The sequence below is a fragment of the Eleginops maclovinus genome, chromosome 2, assembly GCF_036324505.1.
Source record: "Eleginops maclovinus isolate JMC-PN-2008 ecotype Puerto Natales chromosome 2, JC_Emac_rtc_rv5, whole genome shotgun sequence".
Classification (NCBI taxonomy): Eukaryota; Metazoa; Chordata; class Actinopteri; order Perciformes; family Eleginopidae; genus Eleginops; species Eleginops maclovinus.
Genome location: NC_086350.1, coordinates 23938565 through 23957739, shown reverse-complemented (window position 1 = coordinate 23957739; position 19175 = coordinate 23938565). Strand labels below are relative to the sequence as shown.

Sequence of the window (19175 nt, the reverse complement as noted above, 5' to 3'; positions counted from 1 at the left end):
CAGGAACAGAGAAGCTAAAGACACTGAGCACCGAGAGCGCAGGGGGTGGGAGGGATTGGGAAGGGGAGGATTTGTTCAGACGGGGTGGGTGGCAGGAACAGAAAATGAGAGAGCCAATACTATTATGCTGAATTGCACAACAGCGAGCACCAGGGCTTTTAACTAACTGCTGTTTGGTCCGATCGATTCAGATCTTGATTACTGTTGATCACCCAGCAGCACTGTGTGTGTGTGTGTGTGGGGGGGGGGGGGGGGGGGGGGGGGGGGGGGGGCTGGTATCATGGCGGGGGAACACATAAAGCATATTGAGCGAGAGCAATTTACCTGTTATCACCCAATAGTTCTTGGTTGCAGTCGACGTGTTGAGATTATGGTATTCGAGGGCTGCAGAGAGAAAGAGAAAGTTAAAGTATCAGAGAACCTAATTTAAAACTTTTTTAACAGAACATTCATTTTGGGAAACAGGCTAATGCACACATATACTTCCTACTCAGCACTTTCCAAATAGTAACACAATTTTGAGAAGAAAGTATTTTATTTTGTATGTTTGCTGTGTGCCTAAATTATTGTTTTATTTGAACCCATAGACAGTCAAAGTTCTAGACAGATGATAGCCTCATATTGTTTGACATGACTTCAAACTACTCAAAATACATATAAAATACCTGTCCTACACCATTTATGAGTTTGACTGTAATACTTTTAAAATGTCTATTTCTTCAACCGATTCAGACATATTTAGGCTTCTGTGATCCTCCTTTGATTACTAATGCAATAACTGACTTTATTAATAATAATCCTCTTTTGAAAACAACTACATTATTTAATATTGTGTCTGTCAACATGCAAAGGTACAAACATGCTTTAAATGTCACATTGTTGGGCATTCATTGTTGAACTACCCTGAATTAGCAAGTTGACATCCACATAATTAAGAAACACTTTAAAAAGGGGCCCCACACTCCCACCCCCCTGCCTGAAACGCTTCTATTGGACTTCTTTGTTTACTTCAGTGACATAATGACATCACTATGTAACTCTGATAGGCGATAGACTAAGGGGCGGGACATATCTAAGCGGTTGACCAAATTATAACCAGCTAACCAATCAGAGCAGATTGGGCTGTGGAAAAGAGGAGGTGCAGAGGTGCTGCAGCAAAGGCAGTATGAGAACAATAAAGAGCTGTTTGAACATTAAAGCATGGAGACATGTCACAGTAGAGGCAGAAAATGCAAATATTATTCTTAAAATTAGCATAATATGTCCTGTTTGAGTAAATCCCCAACTAAATCTAAATTGTTATAGAAACATCCAAGTCTATAATTAGCATAATTAAACAGAACAAGGCATGATAACAGCACAGCAGGCTGTAAATTACAACAAAGTGAGTCTTGTTGTAAAAATACCTTACTGCAAAAATAACTGGAATGGAAACAGAGGGCTGATGGAAATGGAGGGCAGCACGCCTGGTTTCTCCTCAGTGTTCCAGTGCTTTCCCTCTCTGAGTGCGACGGCTAAACTAGTGTTGAACCGGAGGCTGGTAGCTCCTCTGCTGCCGAGCTCTGTGACTGACTACAGCTGACAGCCTGTCAGCAGGCAGGACATGCTGGATCGTGTGGGAGGATTTTAAAACTGAGCTATGACCGCATTTAGATTCTTTGACTGTGCTTCTCCTACCACGGACGATGAAAAAGGGCAGACACACTACCTTTAGGTAAAACACAAGAGTCAAGTAGGCTGTAAGAGAGGTTCAGTGCAGCCCTTCTGCAGGTGATCTGGACGATAACAGACTGATGAATAATATACTTAAAGCACAGTATGTTGTTGCTATACACATTAACAGTTCAAACACACAGACACTAAGCCTGTCATACAAACTTGCACACAGGAGAGGTGTCAGAGTGAGGGGGCACCCAAGTTGTGCCTTGTTCAAGGACACTGACACAGCAACCGATCAACACACGTATGGAGTTAGCTATTGACTGTGTCTCCCTATTCCTCATTTTACTAAAAAAGTTAGTGATAAGAAAAGAAAAATCAGGAATAATATTGAGTATACATAAACAATGAAAAATCATGTACAGTTAAGAAATGACCAGGACCCCAAGACTTTGACAAATTCAAATAGACCAAAGCTGATCCTTTAGTGATCCCCAGTATAAAAGAAACATATTTGAGGACAGTCTGTAAAATAATTAAAGTTAGCATTTTCTTCTTTAGTGAAGGCATTTAGGACGTGACAGTTAGACAAAACAAATCCAGATGTGCTGAAAAAGTTGGATTCAACTCATGAATCTATTTTTGCACTGAACAAAGATCTTATATTGTTTTGTTCGACAGCATCCACAGATATTTTACAAAGAAATGAATAGAATGCCAAATATTTGAAAGTATAAATCCTTCAGTTAGTATAGGATAAATAAAAGAAGCAGGCACACATTTGTAAAATAAAATAAAATAAATGAAAGCAAAACTAAATTAAAATAATTGTACTTCTTTGATAACAAATAGATAAGTATTACGGAGAAAAGTAAGTAGTGTTTTTAACTTGTCATGATTTATATACTATGAGATTTTTTTTTTTTAAGTTTTGAAGGGATCCCATGTCTGTTTGCCCGGCAACAGTTCTGCAGAGGAAGGCAGGTTAATTGGCCCTTGGCACGGAGGTTCAAATATAATGAACCCCTTCTTTTATATAACCTTTATTTTTATCCCTCGATGTCTACTTCCCCTCTCCATCCACTCCAGCTGTCAGACCCTGATCCTCTACCTGTTTACGTGTCAGCCTATTTATTTCCCAAAATGCCTGTTCCCTTCCGTCCAGCCGACTGACTCCTCCCGTCTTCCTCTACCCATCATCCTTCTCTCATTCCGTCAGCCTCTTTCTGTGTCCTGCTCATCCTTCCACCTCTCTCCTCTTATCTCCCATCTGCCCGGTTCACCATCTGTCTCCACCTGACTCCTCCGAGCTGGCTGTCTGCCGAGAGATGTGTTCAGCTCGAGTCAATGGTGTTGCGTTGTAAATAGCGGCGAGTGTTTCTGCTCAGAACAGACTGTCTGCTGCCGCATTCCTGATGCTCCTTCACATTTACATTCACCGAGCTCCACAACAAGCTCACATAAATACTTAAGACGAACAGCACTGGAGTGTGAAGCTTCAGACGCATAAGGTGCCCTTTAGAGAATCAGTTCAATGGGCCGACAAATCCAGCACATTCCTATCATTACTGCGGCAGCGTAAGGGGAGAAATAGAAGAAGCTCTGGTAGAAATCGAATACTAAGTGAATGCACTATGACCGGTTTTAAGAGTAGACGTTATTCTACATTTGTTTTACTGTCCACAAACGCCATGAAAAGACGAAGAAGAAAGTGCTCTCTCAATACTTCCTGACTTCCATACCCTTCCCACTTATCCCCAGGCTTATTCATACTTATAGTTGATGTTAATAGTGTGGGGGATGTGACTTAGGGAGTCAGGGGTTCAGGGGTTCAGTTTCCAGCCCCTGCAGTCTCTTTTTGGGATAAAACCGTCAGCTTAATCCAATGTAATGTACTGTCTTTCTTGCAAATGCTGTAGACTTGAAGGAAGATGCCCGCTTTGACTCGTACAGATAGGAAAGGTCAATATGCCCAACAGCTATCCTGGTTCCAAAATGGTGGAACTAGCACAGAAAGTCTTCACATTTTCCATCTCAGACTGAAAACCCACCAGTTTTGATGGCACCTTGGCCAATGATGGAAAAAGTAAGCTGTCTTTAAAAGAACGGACAGGGTTTCCATGGAGATGCCAAGTGGGTTTGGATGTGCCCATGTGAAGTGTGATGTCTTAGCCCGTCGGGTGTTTAGGGTACGCACAAATAGATACTAATCTAATCTCACCAGGCTAAAATTAGCGCGTTCAGGGGACACGGGCTACAGATCGCCAGGGGCATGATTCAGATGAGAGGAGCTGTACAGCTGTTTGCCCTTTTAAAATCTCACAGATGGCTTCAGAGGCTGGAGTGGAATACAAACAGATCTCATGTGCTCTTCTTCGGGAACTACAGTTGTTTTTTTACATTTTAAGTATTTGGAGTTAAATAAAACACAAACAATGTCTGTGTGTACTGCTGCTGTAATTAATGTTTACTGTAATTAAAGTCTATTACGTGTTTTTAATCCAGCTGATACTTGACAGACAGGGTGGTTATTTGACAAATGAAATAAAGAACACAAAATGACCTCATTTGGATTATACCTACTGTGCGTTTTGCCAATATAAAGTATTCCAGAAAAACATCCACCTCCTTAAATTGGTTACATTTTTACAAACATAAATGAGGAAATGTAATTGAACATTAATCTGTAAAGTATTCTCTGTCAACTTAATTCAGAAGATTCTACAGCATGATTACCAACTTTATTTCACTCAACTCATAACTTGGTATAGCTAAGGGAGGAACATCTTTTTGGAACTGAAGCACAAGATGAATTGCACTGACTTTTAAATATTTAACCAAAACCAAAATTATCTTTTCCTAAAAAACTGAACATATCAATCAACTCGAAAAGAACAGTTTGTCTATAAAAGCATTCAGCAGACATAGCCAACACTAGCATTCATCTAGAGTGTTGTTTAAAGGTCCCCTATTATACTGTTTTTCAACAATACATTAAAGGTTTCAGATATATACAGAACATGTCTCTGAAGTGTTTGGCTGACACACCAAAGAGATCATTGTAGCATGCCATAAATCCTTCTGTTTAAGCCCCGTTACAAAAGTACTGATTCTGTGTCTGTAGCTTTAAATGCTAATGAGCTGCTGCTTGCCACGCCCCTCTGTGAAGTGATTGGTAGAAAAAAACACAATGGTGCTCTAGGAGGAGATTCAGGACAAAAGTTGGGAGGGTGTTAAGTTGATTGTTTTTTTGGCTAACTAAAAAAAAACATCTGATCCGCTCACTTTGAGACAAAAAGAGAGACAATCTTATTTACTGAACGTTTCAGAATCTCTTAACAAAGAAGGGACATATATATATATATATATATACAGTATATATATATATATATATATACTGTATATATATATATATACTGTATATATATATATATATACAGTATATATATATATATATATATATATATACAGTATATATATATATATACTGTATATATATATATATATATACTGTATATATATATATATATATATATACAGTATATATATATATATATATATATATATATATACTGTATATATATATATATATATATATATATATGTATAAATAGCATGAAAAAGTAGATTTTGCATAATAAGTGACCTTTAAGACCCTATTGTCTTGGCTATTTCAGTAGAAATTGAGTAGCAGTATCACATCCATTCTCATTCTCTTTTTGGGTCTCCACCAACTCCTAAGAAAAACGTCTGGCTCATTAGCTGCTCCAGTACGCCCATCTGCTCAACCCTAACTTTGTCTGTTGGATATTTGGTTCTGGGTAGATAGCATGCAATGCCTGCTATCTACACTAATGCTATACAACTGCGACCTACTGCTGCAGGAAAACAAGGTTGACAAGAGCAGCCAATGAAACCGGTAAGTTGCATATTAGCACACCCAAACAATACCTAAAATGAGGTAAAAAGCTGTGTAGAGCTGAGAAGAACTGTGTCACTTGTGTGATAATTATCTGTGACAGCATGAGCACGCATGATTTAAGGCATTCAAGCAGCTTTTATCAATAGCTGTAGTAGCCAAACCTTAATACAGAGATGAGAATCTCAGTCTTTGGTGTCAAAATGCAGTTTTTTATAACCCAACCAACCACCCTAACATCTTACTATTACTCCCAATGTAGCAAAGGATGTGGGTGAAAATAGGCCAGACCACAGCTATGTTTATGTTATTAAGCATTATATTTTAATGTATTTTCTAGGAGACAAGTTCAAATCTGAAGTCCTTTCTGCTCTGAAAACCATGATATAGTCTGACATCGTTCTTTACCCAAAACAACATATAGTAACCCTCTATTCCCCTCGGGGGAAACATACGCTAAATCATGAATCATTCAATGCCCTGAAGTGGACCCAATGGTTCTCAGTAGCCAGGACTGTTAAAGGCACCCTACACATGGCTGTGGAACTCAGTCTCAGCCCAGCAGCACACTTAGGCAATGACTGAATATTAAATTAGCAGGAAGAGAGTTCTCTGTAATGTCCATCTCTGTAGTAAGAAAAATAATGAGCAGCAGCAGCGTTTTCACAGGGGATACTCTCGTGCTTTGTCTCAATTTGTACAATTTCCATAGTAACCTACCATGTAATAAACTGTGAACACTGTGCAGAGTGTCACTATGTAGTGGTGTCTTAAGTCGCACAATGCTGCTATGCTATCACGGGAAGTGACGATGGCCGCTGTTAGCAAGTTAGCTAGCTAGTAACGTTGTCAGTCGTGGAAGCATCTCATTCCAGACTGCACAATAGACCAAACATTCTAAAAAGTTGTTTCTATTGAACACCAGTATTGTGGTACGTTTAAAACAAATGAAGAAATGTGTATAATGACTCACATGTCTAACTTTTATCTGTATAGTGGTGTGCTCACAAGTCCAACTGCAACAGCTATAGGTTAAGCAACTTCTGTTACTCCTTAAGTACAAGCAGTGTGCAAAAGGACCTAGGAGGTGCCGGGCGTTGAAGCAAATTTTCGTAGTGGCCAAAGGGTGGTACAACAAATACCGTGTCATTCCGTGACGTCATTGGACCCAAAACGTATTTTCCTCCATTGACTTAAATTGGGAAAGAGACAGCTGTAAATCAGTTACCCAGTACTTACACTTGATTAGCCCTTATTTAAAGGTCCCCTGTTATGCAAAATGCACTTTTTGATGTCTTTTATACATAAATATGTGTCCCCGGTATGTAGGTAGACTCACAAAGTGTCAGAAAATACAACGCTCTCTATTTTCCTCCTTACCCACATCTCTAAAAATGGGGGTACAAACGAGCTGATCCAGATTTGCTTCGGTTATGACGTCATAACAGCTCAGCTCAAATTTAAAGCTACAGTCACAGAATCAGCACTTCAGGAACATGGCTGAAATAGAGGGGTATGGGGCATGCTACAATAGGGGATCTGTATTTTGAGCAAAACACTTCACAGACATGTTTTGTATAGATATGGCCCTACAATATATTGTTCACATATAGCATAATAGGAGACCTTTAAATCATTAGGGCTCAAAAAGTTATTTTCCCTTTCCATTAATTTGACTTAGCTGAGACTGGTGGATCAGAGGTGGGGCTTAAGGAAAGCTTGCACGCTCTATGGGCCCCAAGTACCCTGGTACATTTTGTACTTCTATTCGGTCCATATTTGGCTTGATGTGCCACTGAATAACTTTCAAAAGGAATGAAAAGGGGCCCACCTCCGATGCTTTAACTAATTCTCTTTATACGTCCATGGCAGTGTGCAGTGTTCCACACTCAACTCTTTTAATGTTGACTGCACCATCAGGGTACTCGTAGTGCACTGTATTTTGCCATACTTTGCATTTAATTGCACTTATGCACTCAGATTGGCACATGAATTACAGAAGTATGCAGATTGAGACACAGCAAAGGTTGGGTTAGGTGATTTCCGTCCTCTAGCTCAGAATATCTCAGTTCATTTTTGTCAATATTCTAGCTCTTCACTGCTGGCAGCCATCCCACATCCAACCTCTGGTGCCTTTTAAGACTAAAATAAAGCTCTGAATGTAAAAAACTTTTTTCTGATTCAAGCGAGCTGCTCTGTACACTTGTTCCTTTTCTGCTGCTGGGAATCTTATAAAAATAAATGGAGCAGGTATGTGGGTTCAGCTTCTATCCTCGTTGCGCTTCCAAGTCAAGGGCAATGTTGGGGATGTGTTACCAAAAATATGGCTCCCTCACATTTCCTTGGCAAACAGTTGGTGAAGATAAAGATTTATGTGGTAAAAAAAAATGTCTATCCGCAGATCAAAGTCTACTGGTATGGTCTTTACCTTAAAGAGATATAATTTGATCAATGCAGAAAAAAATAAAAGGAGAAAATAAGCTGATATGATCAAGACGAGTAAGAGCCAAAAGTTCACCACACCAAAAAGGAATACTGACTTTATAGGAGAGAGTATCAGCGAGTTAACATCCTTTATGACACCATCATGTCAAGTCAGAAAGTTGTGATGTACTGCATACAACTCTTAAAATGCCAGTATTATTACAATTATGGCAATGTGTATGGATTCAAAGAGTTTGGCCAAACACGAGAAATATTTATTAAGATACTTGTGTTAAACTGTGGATTATTACAAATGAATCATAATTGCCCAGCGGTGTCTCTAATTACATTATTTTGTTCTCTGAGATTGACTTGAGACACATCAAACTCTGACTGAAATTTCATTTGTTGGACAGACATCATTAACCGTGTCAGACAATGCTAGAAAAGGTCTTGAATAGACTTGAAATAAATATAGTTTGTTTTCGGAGGTCACAGCATTCAGTTTAAAGAGAAGCATGTCTTTCCAGACGTTAAAACTGTTTGATGTTTGACCTGTACAGCTAGGCATTTAAATGTGGGGGGGAAGCACCATTTTACTATAAGATAGATAATATAGTTTTTTCTGTTAACAGAATGTTGTACTTAACAATTTCATTCAGTTTGACTCTTCTAATTTATTTGCTTTAAAAACCTGGGTTAAAGTTAACAGATGTACTAAATAAATAGCCTACTCATGAAATGATGGTCTTATAATATTTCAAGGAAAAACAGCTCTAAACAGGATTCCTGGTTGCTATGGCTGTGAAGTAGTCCAAACTGTCTTTGAATTATATATGGCTGTGTCAATATATAATATATATAAACATATTTTATGAAATACTTATTTTTTACTTTGTTATGCCTTTACAGATCTGTAATTGACTGGGTCAGAGGTCAACAAATGGCCGGATTTGGCCAAGGGCAATAAATCGACAAGGGTTGTTCTAGAAAATGCAGTAAACATTTAGAGAGAACTGTTACTTTGGTAGTAAATAGTTCCAAAAGTCATTTCTTTGAGCACATTTACTAGAATGTTTGCAGAATATACTGCAAAGGTGCCCTGTAGTTTTTTTTGTTTTCTTTCACTGGAGTGACGAAAAAAGAAGAAAGAGACTTGTAAGTAAGTCTGTAGTTTTAAAAGCCTATAAGACTGTGAACAGACTCCAAAAAGAAGATAAATCCATAATGGTAACTACATACTTAACTAGAAAAAGCTCTCAGGGAGGAATAAAGGAGTTCTGATTCTGATTAATGACACACTGTAGGCCGTCTGTCTGCAGGATGTAGCCAAGCCCAGGTGACAACTCACGTAGAACAAAAGTTAATAGAAAATTCACTTTTGCCTTGGCATTCCCCGTCCCCACACCCCCAACATGTTTTCTTTGGGAAGTTTCTGACCACTCCTTGAACTTTGTTAAGTTATGCCAAAAGAAAGACTTTACGCTAACGCACATGGATGTAAACATTGCAGGCCTTGGTTAGGCTTTGTACTTCAAAATTTGTTAGTTTTACAGGTAACACATCTTGTTGAGAAACACTTCATGTTAAAATATAATTTCCTTGTTTACAAGAAAACTGTTTCAGGGCACCTTCAATGAAGAATTCATGCCTACGCTACATGATCTAAAGAATGACTCCCAACACAGAAGAGATGAAGGCAGAGATCCCTGATTCTAACATCTTCATGGAGACCCACAGCTGTCCCTTAACATCTTAAATATGCATCAAGCTTGTACTTACGCTCAGCGATGACCATAGGGGGGTAGAACAGGAAGTATCCAACCAGCTCTGCGGTCAGCTGGTTGAGGAGGCCGCTGGAGATGGTCCCGTTGAGGATGGCATCCTGGTTCTTCACCACGTATACCACAGAGACGGAGGGAGAGTCCGGCTCCTGGTACACACTCTGGATCTGAGGGCGATATTAGAATGATTATTCAACTGTTTATTTTTTATGGCAAACACATAAAGAGACAGCATGAATAATTTAACCTCCATACAGAAATGCCAAATCTTATCATACCAAATGTCTATAAAGAATGCATGCCAGAGCTCCACACACAGCATGACACTTTGAATGAAAGTCTTTTTTTATGATAAGACCTGCTCTGAAAACAATGGGACTGAGTCATCATAGTAAAGTGGATTATGATACGAGTAATTCCCATCCCGTTCCTCCGTGAGTGTTAATATTTCAGAGGATGAATTATGAATGGAGCCTATATCTGCCTCTGCTTGCTGAGACCTACTTTATGATTATGATGGTGTGTGTGTATCCTGCAGTCATGAGAGTACCTTGACAGTCATAGAAAGAGACAGACAAATTAGACAAGTGAAGCAGGGGAGAACAAAAGGAGGAAAAGAAGCTGAACGAGATCAAACACAAAAGAGGAGAAAGAGCTTTGATTGTGTCTCTGGAAATAAAATTCATTATATTCCGCGTAATTGCAATTTGCCTCCAACTTGTTGAATATTCTGACCTTTATTGAATAATTACAGAGCCATGTTTAGCGTTTTATGTGTTAATTAACAATAAAGCAGAGCAACAGTGGTCGCAATGTAGCAGGTACGTAAAAAATGTGTTGTTGTAAGTGTCCAGAGTTGTTAGCAGAGCTTTATTCTTCACATCAGCCTGATAACACGCAAATATGACAGGCTTGGCCATCTGAATTAAGTACTAAGAATAGCCTTTGGTAACCCACCTCCACAGTGAGCCTGCTGTAGGTCTCCAGCACTTTGTCCTGAGCCTCGTCGTATGCGTTTTCCAGCCTCTGCTCCAACATCTGGACGAAACTGCAGGAGTAGATGTTATCTGTCGGGCCGACAAACCTCAACACTGCGGGGGAAAGATGGAAAAAACTAATTATGATTTAAGAAAACAAAAAGACAGAAAAAAGACAATTACTCCACTCTGATCGATACTTTGTGGTCACGGAATTAATTAAGCATTAAGCAGTGGATGTATTTGTTTTTCACAAGAAGAATAATTTACAATACTACATTCGGATTTAAGGCATAAAAAAAGCAGTCCTTATTGCACTACTCAATCCTTAAAATAAATGCAAAGTTACTTCAGTGACTGTAATGTTATGCTAAACGTCTGTTTCGTAAAGTATTGTTTTGTATCGCATCAAATCGTATTGTATTGTATGTATCAAATAGTTTCATAACAAATGATATGGTATGGAAATGTATCGAATCGTTTTGTATAATTTCCTTGTTATTGATCACTTATTCTATCTGTAAAGAAACATGTGTTGTACTTTGGACAAAATACATGTATGGATAAACCAACTCAATGTATAAACAAATAATAACATACAATTCTTATACCTCTCCTTTGAAGCAAATCAATGGCTGTATCCTTCTAATACTGTCTGTGTCCAGCAGTGGCCCAGTCAGTAGGGGCTTGGACTGGGAATCGTAGGGTCACCGGTTCAAGTCCCCGAACAGACTTGGAATATGGAAAGTGGACTGCTACTTGGAGAGGTCCCAGTTCACCTCCTAGGCACTGCTGTGGTGCCCTTGAGCAAGGCACCCCTCCCCCATTGCGGTACCTTTCTCAAGGGCACGGCCCAGGAGGTGAACTGGAAGCTCTCCAAGTACCAGTCCACACTCCATATTTTATGTATGTTCGGGGACTTGAACCAGCAACCCTACAGCTAACAAGTCCCTACTGACTGAGACACTACCAGACTAGAAGCTGTTATTTAAATTAAAATCAGCAATTCAAGTGTATAACATTGTGTTACTTTTGTCCCGACTGACTGGTTCAAAAGCAACAATGAACAGCTTCCATTCAAACTGAAATCATACCTAATTTGTTTTAATTTTGTACAAAATCGCACCTCCTACTGACAGGACACACATGTGATTTACTGATCACAGCAATTGGCTTTTTTATTTTGTGTCGCGTCTTTTAAAATTACGTTTATCTAAAAAGTGTTACATGCAGTATGTGCCCAATCTCCCCTATATCACAATCGTTATTTTCAGTTTAAAGAATGTGTTATCCATAGCTACAAAACTTGACGTCAGAACAACTAGAAACGGAAAAGAGAAATGATTTAGGAACTGTACAACAACCTATCATCCAGCTGTATGTGGACTCTGTATCTAGGGCTGTGTTTTTGGCATTAATGAAAGAAAAGATAGACGCTTCCGGTCTGACGATAAACCTCAGCAGTGAAAAGAGGATTATCTCCACTATCTGGAATGAGAACAACTAAAATAGTCGTCGCCATTGCGTACTGTGGCGGCAGGGTAAACAATATTGAGTCCATCAGCAGATTATAGAGGATGTTATTAATGTTGTCTCAGTTCTTTTTATTGCAGTCACCCTCCATTGTCTTGCCTGTCTCCACCACTGTTTTTTAAAACCCCTGTAAAGGACGAAGATAGGAGCAGAGGAACAATATTGTGACCTAAATTCATACGTCGTAATACTTCATCTCCAAATAAAGGCGATAAGATTCTTTCACATATTCACTGATTTCTTAGTCTGCTACAAATTGCACGCACAAACAGCGTTGACCCAGTTGGTAATCTTATGCAAATTAGGCTGTGGATAATGAATTGGTATAACTAGAGTATTTATGGTTTATGAGATGAACAGGCCCAGAAAGGGATTTTTATTTATTTTATAGGGATTTTATTTTTATTCTCGCCTAAAGTGTCTACTTTATACACAGCTGCACATTAACATGGGAATAGGTTTTACTGCAGTGTACATCACTCTACAGGCGAGGAAATGTGTCATTTGGAAATGTACCATAGCGCAGTTGGGATTACAGCAAATGGACATAGCACAGTCATTGATGGTTGGCAATTTGTGATTAAAGCCACTGTGTAGAGGATTCATAAATGTCTGAATATGGCAACACCCGATGGTAGTAATATTAAAAGTCCCTGCTGCACACATGGATCTAAAATATAATGCTAAAAGCAATGCATAAATTGCTCCAATTGTCACAACGACTCTCTACTAAAACGTCTATTATAAGAATCATTTAAAGCAATACTTTGTAAAATCACGTTATAAATAGTTGGCTAGTCACACATCCAGCAGACGCATTGATTTGGAGTCCTTAGGTATAAATATACCTTTTTGCTCTGTTTTGGGGTCCACCAACTCTTATTGGCTGCTAAAATCAGCTCTCTATGTTCACTGGCTAACTGCTAACCATTTTCCCCCAAAACAGATACTGTAGCTGCTGCTGCTTAAAACACGGTTAATGAGAGTGGAAGTAAACATTGAAGAGGCCCTTTAATGCTTTTGGTGATTTTTCCTTTCCTGTATTGTGTTATATAGGTTTTTGTGCATGTAAATGTTCTGCAAAGGCTGAAAAAAGTTTCAAATGGACTTCGGTAACACTTAGTTATGGGTCGCCTTTATTTCTGACACATCTCTAAGCGGTTGACCAATCCCAACAATGCCGCCAGCTAACCAATCAGAGCAGACTGGGCTCTGTGTTTTAGACAGAGGGCGAAAAGAGGTGCTGCAGAACAGGCAGTTTGAGAGAAAAAAAAGAGCTTTTTGAACGTTAAAGCATGGAGACACAAAATACAAATATGAACCTGATAATGAACATAACAGAGCCCCTTCAAGGTTGCAGCCAATAAATCAAAACAAATAGCTGAAAAACAATAACACAAACTGTGGAGCTGCTTGAGTATTCTCTGTGGGTTATAAGTGCAGCTTGAAATGTAAGAAATTGAATATATATATTTTCTAAACACACATGGGGACTTTAACTCAATCAGTAACACCAGTGGAAAATCTACCTAACTCTAGTGAGCTCATGCAAACTTGAAAACTGGCTCATTATGAATTGTTAAATAGAAAAATAAATCTTAGTTGAGATGAGTTAAGTGCTCACAACCTGCATTTGTATCTTTTTAACATCAATTTGTTAATTGCCCTGATTCTCCTACCCTTGTTTCCACAAGACTCGGTTTAGTTGTGTGTGTGTTCACGCGCTGAAATGTGTTTTTTAAGAGGCTTAAGCTTTAGGCTGACTAAATGAATGGACAATTTGCCTTTGCTCTGCAATCATGGGAGTTTGTATGGGATTTAGGGTATCAGAGAAGAGTAAAGGAGAACAGACATGTAATCAGAATTTTCTAATTTCGTCTCCGCTCTTCTCTTCCCCTGTGTCTCCCTCCCTGAACTCTCATTGCATTTTCTAATTCCCCGCTCTCCTTCTGCTCACTGCTCTCCCTCCTCCTCTCTGTATGCCTCCACACTTACCAATTTTGCTGGATACTGTTATGTAAACGTTGTTCTATCTTAACTCATCTTACGGTGGCTGACAGGAGCAAACGCACTACATGGGCCAAAACTCCAAACAATTATACAATTATAAAAACTTAAGTGTGCCAAATGCCATTCAAATGAAACATCTTCACAAACTTGACAATACATGATCAGCACTTAAAAAACATTCACCAACTTGGTTGGCGTTTACGAAAACCGCTGCATAATCGAAATGCTGCAAACGCAAAACGCTGCAAGAAGCACAAAACACATCGAAACTGGGACACCGAAGAGTGATGCAGCTGGGAACGGAGTGCTTGTTGACATTTGGGGATTATAAAGTTGGCCAACTGTCACTGGAAAAATGTGTCTGTTTTATAATTGTATAATATATGTATATAATTATAAGTGTATTGTCAGTGTATTTGAAATGATGTCAGCTAGCTAGCTTACAGCTGATCTGCAATCATATCAGAAGCACTCCGGTCCCAGCTGTGTGCATCACTTTTTAGTGTCCCCTGATGTAAGAGTTTTGGGTGGTAGCGCGTTTGCAGCTGTCGGCCACCGTACGTTTTTACTCAGGATTCATCACCTGTTTTCAGCTGCAGGTGGATGCTCGGAGCGGGCATCCAGGTTGCCACAGGAACCAAAACGGCCTTAACCAATGGGGTGTGCTGCCTGATGTCCGATAGCAGCTTGTCGAAACCGTAAATGTGCATGGCCTCCACCACCAGGGAGGAGATGAACACGGTTTTGCCACTGGTCACGTAGTAACCTAACGTCACGTTGTGGGGGCTGCAGTCGTCGTGTTCCACCTGTGAAAGAGAGAAAGTCAAATTCAAGTCTTTTGTTTTGCTTTGCTTGCACCTGTTATTTGAAAACAGGCTGTTTACATGTATCATAAAAACACAGTGTTTGTGTAGAGGATTTGTGTTCTTATATATCAAAGCAAACACACCACAAAACAGTATCAGAGAAGAAATCAGAACAAGGTACAACAGGTGTATCTTTTCAAATACATGCTGCACTAGCTATGTGTTGAGAATACAAATGCATCATACTGAGGATATTTACAATCCCTGTTTGTTTTTTCAAATTAAAAGCAAAGCTGTCTCCAGGGCATATTTGAGCTCCAGCCTTCGACAGAGATAAATGTGACCAACTGTGTCCTGGAAAAACACACAGAGACAACAATCGGTGGTGAGTCAAGACTCGTATTTCTGGAGCCATACACCGCCCACCTTCCTCTACCCTCCACTCTTGGCAGAAGGGGCTGTTGTTACTATGGCTCTTTCCTTCTCCTCTATTTTCCTTTACTCTCTCCTTCCCTACCATCTCTCCCTTCTTTCCTCCTTTCATCTTCTTCCTCTCTCCTCTCCTATAGGCTTTCTTCTCCTCGCTTCCTCCTTGGTTCTCCAATCCTATCTTCTCCTCCTTCCTCTCCTTTCCTCTAATCTTCTCTCATTTCCTCTCCCCTGCGCTTTTCTTCTCCTTTCCTTGTTCTTACCTCTCCTCTACTTCCCTCTTCTCCTGCTTTCCTTTCTGCTCTTCTCCCATCTCCTCTTTCTTCTCCTCACTTCTTCCCTTCGTCTTTCCTCTAACGCCCTTCCTTCTCCTATCTTCTTCTCTCCTCTCCTCTCCTCTCTTCTCCTTTCTCCCCAGGCTTATCTGTTTTTAGTAAAAACTCATCCCAGTGTTTATTAATGTCTTCCCTAACAACTGCAACTCATCCTACAGCTATGTAGCATCCACTACTGGTTGTTAAACTGCCAATGAGTGTCTTATAACACAGCCACTTTAATACATGTCATTGTATATGTTTCGGTAAATTAAAAACCTAAAGTTCCTTTCAGGGATGTGTGTAATCTGTGATAAAACTAAAATAAGTCTACATGAATATTGTAAAATGCATGTATTCCAAAATATGCTTTACTTCAGTACTTACTTCCTGTATATTTCCAGTAGTTTATAAAAAGTTAAAAATGGATATATTATTAGCCCCTTTGGTAAATCTTAATTCCGCTTCTTGTGTTCTGTTTGAAACATTTAATGTGGTAACTCTCTTGGTGATTGGATCTGGAAAAATATTTAGAGGATATATATATAAAAAATATATAACCTTAAAAAGAATCTACACACAAATTAATCGAAAAAGATGTATACAGTGTGAGAGAGGGGACAGGGTCCCCACCGTAGGAACAGATAGAGCTGCAGTATGATAGCAGCAGAGATAATATGTCCTGTGTAGAGCACATCACACAGGGGGTGATCACAGCGACTTTACGTGAAAGCGGCTCTGTTGATGCTTTTGCTGAGTGTCTTCATGCGAATAATTCAGAAACCATGTTATAATAAAGTAAAAAACCCTCTGGTTTCTCTTATCAGTTTCTCATGCGTTTCTTTATTAAAAAACCTAACATGTATTTGTTTTATCCCCCAAAATGCAAGCACAGTATATATTGGTAGTTTGAAATCATGATTAATCACAGATTATTATTGTGATTAGGACAATTACATTTTTCAATTGACAGCACTACTTATCACACAAGGCAACCAATTGTTCAGAAGTGCGACACATTAAATACAGCTGCTTGATAAATGACATGCTCTTTGACAGTCTCTCTGCCTGCTGGAGACAAAAGTAGCCCACAACCAATTCCTCGAAACACTACCTACTTCCTAAAGCTCTGGACAGTCCGTTTAATACCTCTCTGTTGTCACTGCTGTCTATCAATGCACTGATCCAGACTGCCAAATAATAGTTTACATTATCTGATGGAGCAGAAGAGAACTAAGAGTGTGAGTGTGAGTGTGAGTGTGAGTGTGAGTGTGTGTGTGTGTGTGTGTGTGTGTGTGTGTGTGTGTGTGTGTGTGTGTGTGTGTGTGTGTGTGTGTGTGTGTGTGTGTACGTGCGTGCGTGCGTGCGTGCGTGTGTGTGGCAGGGGGTAGATGAAAGTGGACTGGAGCTTAGAGACACTGAGTCACTCCCGGTGCAGGCTCACAAACAACTGGATAAAAATAGCAGGAGCGGGCAGATGAAGACAGACAGACAGCGGGATGAAGAGAGACAGGGGGACAGACAGGGAGGCGGGCAGGCTCGACAGGAAGACCAACAGGCAGGAGAGACAGACAGGTTGGCAGGAAATCAATCGGATTAAACCCAGGGAGCTCACTGAGAGGGGAGAACATGGAGGATGGGAGCAATAGGAGTTATGTAAATATTGAGGAAGAGTGTGAGAGATCATTTGAGATGAGACGCAGACGATTCGACTTCCGGTTCTCCCCGAGTCAAATTCGAACAGTTTCTATACGTTTTTTCGTCACTAATCAAAGGTTTAAAGGGGCCCTTTTATGCTAGTTTTCAGGTTCATATCAGTATTTAGTGCCTCCATGGTTTAAAGTTCAAAAAGCTCTTTATTTTAGTCATACGGCTCTGTTGTGATTGGTCGACCACTTAGGGATGTCCCGCCTCTTGCCTATCATGTTCAGTGTGTTTCAACGCTAGCCAATAGAAGTGCGAGTGTTACATAGTGATGTCATTATGATTATGATGTCATTATGTTACAGTAGTAAACAAAGGAGTAAAATTGAGGCCTTTCAGGGGGGCGGGGGGATGTGGGGAACACAGGGATAATAGGGCCCCTTTAATAATTAATCTAAATTCATCACACGTTTAAAATACTGGTATTTACTTGTATTTTTCGTCGGAAACGAAACAAATACTTGTGTGGTGGAAAAGACATGCATGAAAAACTGTTATTGAGGGGGGGTTATTTTGGTCAAAGTTGTTTTTTTTGTGATATATTGCGAGCATTATAGCGTTACCCTATTCACTGCCACAAACTGACTTGGTTGGATTAATACTACATTCTTCGAAAGAAAAATATACGATCACTGATTTCATTTAAGTATGAGTTTTTCTTTTTTATAGCATATGATGTCATAACATATTTTAAATGGTTTCATAACAGAATCCTGACTAAACTTTGACATATACTTACCTTAAAATATGTTCTTCTAATTAGAACTATAATTGTTTTGCCTTTTTTAATAAAAAATAAGGTTTAGTTTTGTTTTAATAGAGGTCTATTAATCATTAATGCCTTGTAAAAGCTTGTAGTAATGAAGCTCAAAGAGGGAATGTAATAGAGGTTGGCTAATCAAAGGTAAAACATCCTGCAACAGATAAACATTACTCTACTGCAGTGTTTTGATGCAGGAAAAAAGGGAGAGAATAATTTATTCTGGATTTATTTTTCCATTATCGTGTTTGTGTGTGAGCAGTAGAGTGTGAGTGTGTATGTAATAACCTCTCTGAGTAAACACCACCTGACTATTCAACAGGTTATTTATATTCAAACTCAAGCTCTGCATTATTCCCCTCTCATTTCTTCTCTAGCACCATTCAGATAAGTCCTTGTGTGGAGAATGAGCAGGATGAGAGAATGATGAATACTATAGAGGATTGTGATGACCCGCTGAAGGAGCCAGCAACGTGGTAACTTTCAATTTAAAGATTTACTTATTATCCTCATCATCATCATCATCATCATCATCATCATCATCATCATCATCATCATCATCATCATCATCATCATCATCAGATAGGAAAGCACTCTACTGAGTTTAGACAAACAGGAGGACACCAGTGATCATTTCATTTACACCAAGAGCATAAAAACCTGTTGGAGTTGGTAGTGAGTAATCTTTATCAGTCAACACCATACTTTCTATACACAAATTGTTAGACCCTGTTTACTAGCCATTTACATGTGCTTAGTAGCCAAACAGATTTTCACTCTCAACCTCATCAAGAAACGTGGCTTTGTTAGGTTTAAATGCTAGCTAGGTACATCTCTAGCTTCTGTTTCAAATGTG

The 19175-nt window shown here is 39.3% G+C and overlaps 1 protein-coding gene across 2 annotated transcripts in view; it reads right to left on the bottom strand.

Moving 5' to 3' along the window:
- Positions 1–19175, bottom strand: part of kiaa1549la (KIAA1549-like a) — a 119874-nt gene that overhangs the window by 57288 nt on the left and 43411 nt on the right. For both annotated transcript variants that reach the window (XM_063875162.1, XM_063875154.1), the window contains 4 exons: positions 14890–15112; positions 10744–10877; positions 9785–9953; positions 325–384 (listed from right to left, as the gene is read on the bottom strand). In XM_063875162.1, coding sequence (XP_063731232.1) covers positions 325–384; positions 9785–9953; positions 10744–10877; positions 14890–15112 — 586 coding nt within the window. The remainder of the gene's footprint in view (positions 1–324; positions 385–9784; positions 9954–10743; positions 10878–14889; positions 15113–19175) is intronic.